The sequence below is a fragment of the Melanerpes formicivorus genome, unplaced genomic scaffold, assembly GCF_026170545.1.
Source record: "Melanerpes formicivorus ecotype bairdi unplaced genomic scaffold, bMelFor1.0.p_v2 SCAF_11, whole genome shotgun sequence".
NCBI lineage: Eukaryota > Metazoa > Chordata > Aves > Piciformes > Picidae > Melanerpes > Melanerpes formicivorus.
This window is the reverse complement of record NW_027142363.1, coordinates 21,178,455-21,190,465: the sequence shown is the minus strand read 5'-3', so window position 1 is coordinate 21,190,465 and position 12,011 is coordinate 21,178,455. Positions and strand designations below refer to the sequence as shown.

Sequence of the window (12,011 nt, the reverse complement as noted above, 5' to 3'; positions counted from 1 at the left end):
ATACCAAGCTGAGTGGTGCAGTTAGTAAGCCTAAAGGACAGGATGTCATCCAGAGGGACCTGCACAGGCTGTAAAGGTGGGCTGAGGAGAATCCCATCAGGTTCAATATGGCAAAGTGCAAGGTCCTGCACCTAGGTGAGGGCAACCCTCAATATCCATACAGGATGGGGGATGATGAAATGGAGAGCAGCCCTGCAGAAAAGGACTTGGATGAATGAGAAGCCAGACACGAGCCAACTGTGTGTACTTGCAGCAAAAAGGACAATGGCATCCTGGGCTGCATCAAAAGAAGTGTGGCCAGCAGACTGAAAGACATGATTCTGCCGCTCTGCTGTGGTGAGACCTCACCTGGAGTACTGTGTACAGTTCTGGAGCACTGTGTACAGTTCTGGAGCCTCCAATACAAGACAGACATAGACCTGCTGGGGCAGGTCCAGAGGAGGGCCACTGAGATAATCAAAGGGCTGGAGCGTCACTCCTATGATGACAGGCTGAAAGAATTGTTCAGCCTGGAGAAGAGAAGGCTCCAGGGAGACCTTATAGCTGCATTTCAATATCTGAAGGGGACCTACAGGAAGGCTGAGGAGGAACTGTTTAGAAGGGCTTGTAGGGATAGGATGAGGAGCAATGTTTTGAAACTGGAGCAGGGTATATTTAGATTGGGTGCCAGGAAGAAGTTCTTTACAATACTGGCACAGGCTGCCCAGGGCTGTGGTTGAGGCCCCATCCCTGAAGACATTCAAGATCAGACTCTTTAGCCATGATCTAGTTGGAGGTGTCCCTGCTGACTGCAAGGGGGTTGGACAAAATGACCTTTGAGGGTGTCTTCCAACCCAATGCAATCTGTGAATGAACAGTGAGCCACTACAAACTTGCTTTTTCCCTGCTCTTAAATTCCTTCCTTTTTGATCCCCATACATAACAACTGAGTAATAATCAACTATACAAGAGAAGTAACACTGAGAAAACTGAAAAATCTAAGTTTGCACAGAGTTTTGAGAAAATAAGCTTGACCAAAAAGAAAAACAACCAAACACATTCTTCCAAATTCCTAATGACACATCAATTACCCCCCAAATGGTGTAAGCAAGGCACTAGGTTCCACATTGATGAAGATCCATTATGAGTCTACCATTTGAGAAACACTGCTCACATTTTCACCTTCAGCTTCAACTTCCAGAAATACTCTAGCTTTGGATTAGGTAACCTCATAAGGGTCTTTCCAATCTAAATTACCATGAATTTAGTTTTGTATTTCCTCATTTGCATACTGTTAAATGCCATGCCAGCCCATTCCCTGATCAGCTACTCAGGAACAACTCCTACAGTCACAAGATGGCCAGCCATGTAAAATTATGACAAAATTCCACAGCATCCAGTAATTCTAGTGAAAGCCAGCTTTGCCAGACTCATTCTGAGCACTTCACTCTGAACAAATCTTTTCCTCTTACTTGTGTGTTAGCCACTTTTGCCCAAACTCCCACATCTACTTCCCCCCACCCAGAATCACAAAATATATCTGGTTGGAGGAGACCTCCAAGCTCATCCAGTCCAACCTTCAACCTAGCACTGAAGGGGCAACACTAAACCATGTCCCTAAGTGCCAGGTCCACACACTGCTTGAACACCTTCAGGGATGGTGACTCCATCACTGCCCTGGGCACACCATTCCAATGTTTGACAACCCTTTCACTGAAGAAATATTTCCTAACATGCTGAATGTCCTAATATCCTGAACCTCCTTTGGTGCAGCTTGGAACCATTTTGTCTAGTCTTGTCACTTGCCACCAAAGAGAGGAGGCTGCATCTCCTGGCTCCAACATCCCTTCAGGTAGTTGAGGTTTCCCTTCTGCCTCCTCTTCTCCAGACTGAACACCCCCAGCTCCCTCAGACTCTCCTCATAGGCCATGTGCTCCAGGCCCTTCAGCAGCCTTTTTGCCCTTCTCTGGACATGCTTCACACCCCACCAAAAGACAAAGGTTCTATGTAAACAACAAGCAAGCTTTCTCACACTAGCAAACTAATTCAGTCCAAATCTGCAATGCTATAAGCAGTATCAGCTCTTTCCCTGCAGACTTACAAGTATTCTACTGTTGTATGTGCAAGCTTTCCATTACAGCAATATTTTGTTTCTCCAATGTTCTTTTAAGGTTCTGTTGAGCAAAAAGGATGCAGCAAAATAACACCATAAGACTACTGCCCATAACTGTAAGCCCAGAACAGCTGAAGTGTCCAGACCTCCTCTGTAAATACACTATAACAACCCATGCCCCAAACAGCACACATTGCAAGAAGATAGATCTGCAAGAGTGAGAAGGATGAGATGTACCAAGAGACAAAAGTTTAATGCAACACCTGGGCAAATGCAAAGTCAATCCAACCCCAGTGTACTGATCTATCTGCTGCACAGCACATCTTTCATTTTAAGCTCAACACCACCAGCTGATACCCAACACTTTAGGTATCAGAATTTCTGCCTGTTCTGTACTCTCAAAAATAGCAATGCAAAGAAAAAAGACATTGTGACATACAACCCAGTTTCAAAGAAGCTAACAAATGGATCACAGGACCATAGAACAGCTTAGGCTGGCAGAGATCTTGGAGATAATCTAATGCAACCTCCCTGCTATGAGCAAGGATGCCTCTCAACTAGACCAGGTTACTCAAGGCCCCATCCAGCCTGGCCTTGAACATCTCAAGGGAGGGGGTATCCACAGACTCTCTGGGCAATCCACTCCAGAGCCTTGCCACCCTTGTGGTCATTAGAGTATTTTAAACTTCATGTTGCAGATTTACTGTTCTTAATGGTGTATGGACATTTGGGATGAGTTTTTTCTCAGCGATGTCCCAGACAGGACAAGGGGCAATGGGTAAAAGCCAGAGCAGAGGAAGTTCCACGTAAACATGAGGAAAAGCTTTTTCACTGTGAGGGTGACAGAGCACTGGAACAAGGCTGCCCAGAGAGGTTGTGGAATCTCCTTCTCTGGAGACATTCTAAACCCACCTGGATGTGTTCCTGTGTGACCTACTCTAGTTGCTCCTGCTCTGGCAGGGGGATTGCACTAGATGATCTTCCTAACAGTCTGTGACTCTGTGATACCTTTTACAAGCAGGTACACTTAGACATTTGCACTTCAGCAGAACTGGACAGTGTTTCACCAGGCCTTTCACCTTAAGAACCAAAAAATGACAAAATAGGATACTTGCAGACAAACCTTGGATTTGAACTTCATGATCTTATACTTTGGTGAAATGCAGTCATTAAATTCCTTGAAAACACTCATTATAGTCACTGGAGTCTCGGTTTCTTTGCCTGTAGATAGATCCATTTCCTCAAAAACACAAGTCAGGTTTTAACAAATTAGCAAAACAAGATGTCAGCAAACATCACCAATAAGCTGAGTTCTGGTTTGCGATTATGAATAACGAATCTTCTCTTTAAGGGAAAAACACAACAGCCAAGAAACCCCAAATTTCAAAACTATTCTTTGAAACAGATTTTTATGATGCATCAAGACAACGTTACTTCCTAAGCAACAAGTCTCCAGGTAACAATTTGTCTGCAGTTGTTAGTTAGGGTCAGGGAGAAGCAACAACACTCCTCTGCTCCTCACCTGTGATATACCACATATACTATACTACCTACATCAGAGAACACTGGCTTGAACAGATCCCATAAACACTCTACTAGAACTCATAGCCTGCCACAAGCAGAATGAAAGGTACTTATGTCTGACATGCTTAAAAGATATACTTACTGTTTCACGTGGCAGTAGATAAACAGTTCTCTCAATATTTTTCACCGTGACACAACAGCTGACATAAGTGTTTGCAGATTCAATCCAAACTTTGCCAAACAAAAACACCACACCTAAGAACAAAGGGTGAAACAAAGAATTCAATATGCAGTTCTTAAATCAATCATTCTTTATGTTGCATAAAGCAGCTTAAGCAGATTACTATGGATCTTGCAGAGAAACAGAACCATTTCTGGTTTAGGTCCCCAGATAATAAACTGTTCCAATGTATTAGCACATTCTGTTCTGTTAAGGCCTCACTTGGAGTACTGCATCCAGCTCTGGAGCCCTCGAGATGAGAAGGACACAGACCTGACAGAGAAGGTTCAGAGGAGGGCCACAAAGATGATGAGGGGATTGGAACACCTCTCCTATGAGGACAGGCTGAGGGAACTGAGGTGGTTCAGCCTAGAGAAGAGAAGGCTCTGGGGAAACCTGATAGTGACCTTCCAGTACCTGAAGGGGGCCTACAAGAAAGCTGCAGAGGGACTGGTTCCAAAGGCCTGCAGGGACAAGACAAGGGGCAATGGTTTAAAATTAGAGAAAAGCAGATTTAGACTGGATGTTAAGAACAAGTTCTACACCATAAGGGTGGAGGAACACTGCAAAAGGGAGTTGCCCAGGGAGGTAGTTGAGGCCCCATCCCTGGAGATCTTCAAGGTCAAGTTGAACTAGGTTCTGAGCAACCTGATCTAGTGGAGGATGCCCTTGTATGCTGCAGGGGACTTGGACTAGATGACCTTTGGGAGCCTCTTCCTACCCAAATCATTCTATGATTCCATTCTAAATTGTTTTAAGCAGTTATCTTTACAGATACCTGTGTTTCTTTCTGCCCATGTCTCTATCACTATAGTAACACCTTGATATATGAAATTCAAAATGGCATCACACAGCCAATCTCAGAATTCTGTTCTGATATCTATTTCTACCTATATTAGTTTGATAATTCATGAGGAGAAGGAGGGAAGAGAGAGAAATCAGTGAAAGCTAGAGATAATGAAAATGCCTGTGCTGTCAATCACTCTCGAAATCTGCATTATCTACAATTTTTCATTTTCCACTTAAACCAGCACAAGTCACTTCCTGCACTCCGGTACCATGAGATCAAGACTCTACTAATAATAAAACCTGCAGAGAACAACTAGAAGCTGATAAACTAAAAAACTTTCAGATGACTATTTTTAAGAAATGAGGACACCAAGACAACACAAGAAATCCTGGATGCTAACACAGCAGGGTAGACATTCACAAAGCCTGTATAAAGCAGGACTAGCACAACTGACTTGACTGGGGACTGTGTCACTATTGTACACGGACATCCCTGAGCCACAGACAACTTGGCACAGGCACAAAATGCTGCAAACTGCTCACCAAGTGGTGTTAAACTTTGAAATAACCCAGAACAAAGCCAGCTGGCTTCCATGTGGTTTGTGATTCACAAGTAAAGTAAATTTCCAAGTACAACTCAAAAACTTGGATTCAAGTGAGTTCCCTTCCACTTCCAAATAATTTGGAGTTTGATTACAAGAAAGAATCTCTTCCTGCAGTATGTTACTGTTGATGAAATCATAAACATCAGAGCTGAGACTGTCCCAAAACCAGTGTTTCACATACAGAAGGTTTTGGAACCTGTGTTTCTCCTTGGTCTGAAGATGCACAAACAAGTCCTTGGTCAAAAGTAACAATTCATCCCTGCTACATGATCTCTTAGCTCTGAAGGCACCTTTCTTACTCCATTAGATGAAAGATAAATCAGTGAAGGTGCACTAAGATGAATGACAGAACCAGAGTGACAGGATAAGGAAAAAAAAAAATCATTCCCTGAGTGCTTGGAATAGATGTGAACAAAACTACTTTTATCAAGGACAGAGAACACTGTGGTTTTGAAGATGATGAGAGCAAGGATAGGAGCTTCAGCTGTACAAAGTATCTTAAAGTTTTTTCTTAATACAGAGGCAATCTTCAAGATTTAGACAGTTTGAATAAAAGGATCTAGAAAGAACTGAAATTACAGATCTAAGTGACAGGGAAGATGAAATTCTTGTCCCCAGAAATCTTTTTTTCCTTTTTTTTTTCCCTAAGGGATAAAAGATAGGTTTGTATCATACAGAAAGATGAAACTGTGGGCGAGACCACAAAACAGCAGCTGGTTGCTTGAACAGCTGGTAATACTAAGTACATGAAGTTAACCTGTCAGAGGTATACATACAAGCAGGTGAGGTAGAAAGAAGGATATATGAGCCAGTCAAAGACAGGGTAAAAGACTGTCTGAATTGCAAAGACTAACTTCAATGAACTCTAGCACTGACAAATAAGTGGCCTCAGTTCACCTCAGAATCACAGAATTGGAGGAATCTAGGGTGGAAGGAACCTTTGGAGATGATCTAATCAATCCCCCCCACATACACACCACAACACTCCTTTACAAACATAAAACAATAGCAGGGCTAACTTCAAAGAGTTTTCAGAGACAGTGCATACATAAACCCAAGAAATGAGAGAAAAGCTATCAGGCCCTGGCCCCCCACAGAACAGATAATGGAAAGAAGGAAGAAAAAATTCAAGTAAATCTTACTAAAAACCCACAAAGTGTTGTAAAAAGAGAGATCATGAACCAAAAGGCAAGCAAAGACAAGAGACAGGGAGAATGTTTATCTGAGGAGAAAGCAAGGGCAGTTTTTATTCATTACTTCTTTAAAATGCTAATAGGATTACAATTCTCAAATTCTCTGCCTAAGATAGTAAAGGGAGTTAGGAAAAGTAAGCCTGCAAAAAGCCATTAAGTTTGAAAGTCTTATGATTATGCTATAGTATTTACTCTTCATGCAATGCATTTGACATCACAGCAAATGAGGCATAAACAAAGATCATGAACATGTTAAACAAAAAGCAGTATCGAAATTTTCCCTTCTACATTACTAATTGAAAACAGGTGCAGCCTTTATTATTCCATCCTGAAAAAGTCATAATGAGAAAAGAACATTCCTTGCATGCAAGGAACAGAAATCCTTTCATAATTATGTTCCATTCAGCAACCAGTGACTTAGAAGACACACAAAAAAAGGAAAAAGAACAATAGTGAGGCCTTTAAAAGTAGCAATTTTATATTAGAGCTATTGATTTCACCACGGTATCTGTGATTATTACCACTCCCATCATCAAGCTGTTCAGCTCAGCAGTCTCCTACTTAAGTTTGGCATCCCAACTCACAACAAAAGGTGTAGCAAAGAAACATATCTGACTAAATGATTACAGCATCAACCCAAAAAACCTTCAACAACATCCAGAAGAACCTTCCGGTAAAACTACGTAAAGCACAAATTAGAAACCCGAGATCCTAAAGCTGCTGGGGAAATAAAAGGATGGATAGGAAGAACAGATGTGAACATAATTTCTTTTGGCAGGGCTGAGGTGAGACTGCTGCAGTTTGGAAAACAGGCAAGACTTCACCTGGAGTACTGCATCCAGCTCTGGAGCCCTCAACACAGGAAGGACATGGACCTGATGAAGTGAGTCCAGAGGAGGGCCACAGAAATGAGCAGTGAGCTGGAGCACCTCTGCTATGAGGTCAGGCTGAGGGAGCAGAGGCTGTTCACCCTGCAGAAGAGAAAGCTCCAAGAAGACCTAATAGTGGCCTTTCAGTACCTGAAAGGGGCCACAAGAAGGATGGAGAGAGACAGTTTACAGTGACAGGATGAGGGGCAATGGCTTCAAACTAGAGAAGGATATATTTAGATTGGATACCAGGAAGAAGTTCTTCACTACGAGGGTGGTGGAACACTGCAACAGGTTGCCCAGGGAGGTAGTTGAGGCCCCATCTCTGGAGATCAAGGTCAGGCTCAACAAGGCTCTGAGCAACTTGATCTAATGGAGGATGTCCCTGCTGACTGCAGGAGGGCTGGACTAGATGACCTTTGGAGGTCCCTTCCAATCCAAATCCTTCTATGATTCTACAGATATTTTTGCAGGATTCACAAGTGGCACAAACAGAGAGAAAACATCACATTCTAGATGTTGCATTATCTAATATTCACACTTCAATTGCACAAAGTATCTTAGGGATTCTAATCCAAAAGGAATCTTCAAGATTTACCCAGTTTGAATAAAGGGATCTTAGACAGACCTCGTATTATCCAGGCCATCTTCCTCCCCTGAGCAACTTACTTTTCCTGTGTGCAAAATCACGAAACTGGTGTTTAACAATCCACCAGAACTTAAGACACACTTCAGAAACAAAAACAAAGTATGGGCAACTACTGCACCATTGAGTAAGGAATCATCTTATTCCTGGAGTGTACAGAGTTTTAAGAAGGCAAATGAGCCACCAACATTGAGAAGAGCTAGTAGTTCCCTTTGTACTAGAAACTATTATTCCTAGTTCCAAAGTTCCTACTAGGAATTAGTGTTCCTAGTAGCTCCCTTTGTACCTCCCTACTACTCTACTAGAAGAAGAGATAACATTCTTACTTTGCCCAGTCACAGTGCCCTATGCTGAGGACACAGGTGCAGAAAAATAAGGGAAGAATGCACAGGTTCTAGAGCAGAGAGAGGCAGGGTACCCAGACATAATCAGGCAAGCCTGGCAATGTCAGTTACACAAAAGGAATCAGAATGGCATTTTCTGGCTTTCACCAAACAGTTACCTGGCTGACTGTACTGATCTTCATAAGCATCCAGCCAATAAAATCTTAAGACTTGATCATCATTTTCCCCATTCACAAGTGGAAGGAGGTTAGGGTCAAGCTGAACTTCTGCCACCACTACATCAGCTTCATCCTCATCGATTCTGTCCCAACATGAGTCACCTGGGAGAGAATAACTTCTGCAGGTTTTACAGAAGAAGAAATAAAACACAATTTTAAAAAAAGGGAAATCTGTGCCTTTGCTATAACCAACAGTGGTTTGCATTTTTTCAGTCCTGTATTCTCACACCTTTTGTTGGTCTTTCCACTCCCAAGCAACACTCCCAAGAGTTGTGGTTCCTCAGATTTCTTCTGACACGGATGGAGTGACAGAGAACGCCAGACAGAAGCCTGGTTCTCAGTACACAATGCAAGGGCTTTAAAAGTCATCCACCTCATTCACCTTTAAAAGTCATTCATCTCCTACTTCAACCTTGGTCATTTAACCCTTTACATAACGACTGCATCCATCCACCTGTACAAGCTGCTCAGTGGGAACAACAAATCATTTCAACAATGATCTTTTCAGTAATTAAATATTTAAGCCTTTGTGATTATTGAGATATTTGAAACTTTAAAGTCATGGAAACATGATTCAAGACTCTTCCAAACAATCCAGTGGGAAAAAAGATAAAAGACAAAAAAAAAAACAACACAGGTGGGAAACCCCTCTTTTCCCCTACTTCCAATTACTTTTAATGATAATATTCTGACCTACAGATAACATTATGAAGTATCTTCAGAGCTGTTTAGAATCAGCATTGTCAGCAATTCCAATTTGTGCTTATTGGCAAAAAGCTCATTGTTCAACACCCACACTGAATCACCTCAGTGTGCTGAAATACATGCTGGCATGTGCTACATCCCCAAAACATCAAGTATTTTTCAATTAAGTAGCTATCAGCATGTTCAACACCACCATTGTTAAATTCACTACAAAAAAAATCCATCACATAGCATCGTCATCAATCTGTTTGTATTGCAGTTATCCCACTGGCAAAAATAAACATGAAGGTAAGTCTAATGTTTATGAATACTGGAAGGAAAAAAAAAAAATAGTCTTACAAGGTAGATGTCTCTTTCTTCTCTGATTCCAGTTGCTTTGTCTCTTCCTTTTCAGTGTCCTTGTCTCTCTTCAAGCTTTCAGCTGTCTCAGGTATAGTCTCCAAATGCTCTGCTTCCATAGGTTCATCAAAGTCTTCCTCATTGAAATCCATCACTGCTTGATCGTCATCATCTGGAAGTGTTGCACATAGGACATTCTACTATGCTGTCCTAGTCATTACCACTACAGTAGTATGCATATAGAGTATGCCATTTGCATCAATGTCCTACACCCTATTAATATGCAAACACAATACCACATTTAAGCTAAGCATCTAACTAGAGTAAACTAAGAAGTGTTTTAATACCACAATGCCATATTTAAAGAGTTTCCAGAACTGAGTTCTGATTTCTTTTTGGTACCTTCAACAGCTTTCTCTTCTATTCTCTTCACTATTCCCCCGTTTTCTGTAGCTTTTTGCACAGGCTTGGTATCCTCATTCTCAGAGGCCACAAAAGATTTTGTTGCATAATTGGGATGTTTAGGATGAAACGAAGTTGGAGGAGGAGTTTCCTTTCTGAGGTGAGCAGCAGCTTTCTTTGCTGGAGGGGTGATTGCCTGAAAGAGATTTTAGGCGTGAGTTTTAAAAAAAAGAAAAGAATTCTCTTCAGGAACACAAAAGAAAAGAAAAAAGAAGAAATCTGATACTCACTATTTGCAGAACTAGTAACCAGGCCTAGACAAAAAGCTCCACAGATTTTGCAATATGATGGCTAAAACTCCTCAGAAATAAACTTTACATTCTACAGCATCACCCAACATTAACAGGATGAGCCTCAACAAGGCCAAATGCCAGGCCCTGCACTTGGGTCACAACAACCCCAACCAACGCTCCAGGCTTGGGGAAGTGTGGCTGGAAAACTGTCTGGCAGAAAGGGACCTGAGGGTTCTAATGGACAAGCAGCTGAAGAGGAACCAGCAGAGTGCCCAGGTGGCCAAGAAAGCCAGTGGCATCCTGGCTGTGATTAGAAATGCTGTGTCCAGCAGAGGTAGCAAGGTGATTGTCTCCTTGTACTCAGCTCTGACGAGGCCACACCTTGAGGATTGTGTCCAGTTTTGGACAGCTCAATACAAGAGAGATGTGGAGGTGCTGGAGCCAGGGGAGAGGAGGGCAAGGAAGTTGTGAAGGGTCTGGAGAATAAATCTGATGAAGAGCAACTGAAGGAGCTGGGGATGGTTAGTCTGAAAAAGAGGCGGCTGAGGAGAGAGCTCATTGATGTCTACAGCTACCTGAAAGGAAGTTGTGGAGAGGCTGCAGCTATGAAGTCCTTCTCATTTACCAAAACTCTTAAGAAAATGGTTTACTTCCATCCTTAGCAGTCCACCCCTCCAATATTACAGAATCACAGAATACATCAGCTTGGAAGGGACTCCTGATCCTCCCCAGGATCAAGCATGTGGAAAGGGTTTAGGAAAATGTCTCCACACAGACCTCTGGAGGTCATGATGAAAATAAATAGATACCAAAATCCTGTCTGGAGACACAGCTAAGCCAGGAGACACCTCTTCCGCTAGGGTAAAACTCCAATTTTTCCATTTACTTTCCACTTCTGCAAAGATGAACTTCTTGTCCTTTTTCACACCCATACCCATGCTTCCTTCTGCTTATTTCACTTCCCATCACCCTTTCCTTGCCACATTCTGCTTTTAAGAAAAAAAAGAAACAAAGTAAAAGCTCACCTTCATGTGATGCACCCAACATTGTAAGAACAGTTTCACCTATCAAATCTAACAGCTATATACTACCACTACAGTAAAGTTTCAGGAAGAGCTGCATTCTGTTTATGTATTAACATGAAAGGGGAAGAGGAAAAACAAGAATGAAGTTACACAGTAACACTGCTGAGGAAGCTAATTTCTAGAAGCAGAAAGAAGGCAACAGTATTCAATTCAACCAAAATACAGATTAATACTTATTCATGAGAACTTTCCTGGGTATTTTTCCTTTTACCTTAGGACTTTGGGACTTCAGAGAGAAAGGATTCAGTGGTACTCCAGCAGATCTTTTCCTTTTCAGTGTTACAATTGGTGGAGGACTTAACTGAACACTCTAAATATTGGAAGAAAAGAGAAAGTAGCAAAATGAAGAGGCAGTGTTTGGTGTTTTCAGTAATATTTGCCCTCAAAAAGAAAGAATGCCACCAGTATCTCTCATTTGCACCTCCTGATATACAGCTCAGCCACATAAAGAGTAAGTTCTCTGAACAATCAGTCCATGAAGACAGACACTGAAAGAGGGTTTTTTTGGTAAAACAGTCTGAGAGAAAAACTGTCATCCATAAATAAAAGAGCTTGCCAACAGTGGGGCATCAAAGGTACCATTAGCTATTGAAATTCCAAGTATCAGAATAACTCATGGGATGTTCCCCATGTCTGCTGAGACAGTAGTACTGTGCACACATTCCTTAAGAAAGGCTGAAGTGCTCT

The 12,011-nt window shown here is 42.0% G+C and overlaps 1 protein-coding gene across 1 annotated transcript in view; it reads right to left on the bottom strand.

Annotated features, from left to right (window-relative positions):
* Nucleotides 1-12,011, bottom strand: part of POLA1 (DNA polymerase alpha 1, catalytic subunit) — a 245,653-nt gene that overhangs the window by 225,921 nt on the left and 7,721 nt on the right. The window contains exons 7-12 of the mRNA XM_068144815.1: nt 11,536-11,634; nt 9,947-10,142; nt 9,545-9,716; nt 8,441-8,619; nt 3,759-3,871; nt 3,216-3,332 (exon numbers count right to left, since the gene is read on the bottom strand). Of these exons, the coding sequence (XP_068000916.1) occupies nt 3,216-3,332; nt 3,759-3,871; nt 8,441-8,619; nt 9,545-9,716; nt 9,947-10,142; nt 11,536-11,634 (876 nt within the window). The remainder of the gene's footprint in view (nt 1-3,215; nt 3,333-3,758; nt 3,872-8,440; nt 8,620-9,544; nt 9,717-9,946; nt 10,143-11,535; nt 11,635-12,011) is intronic.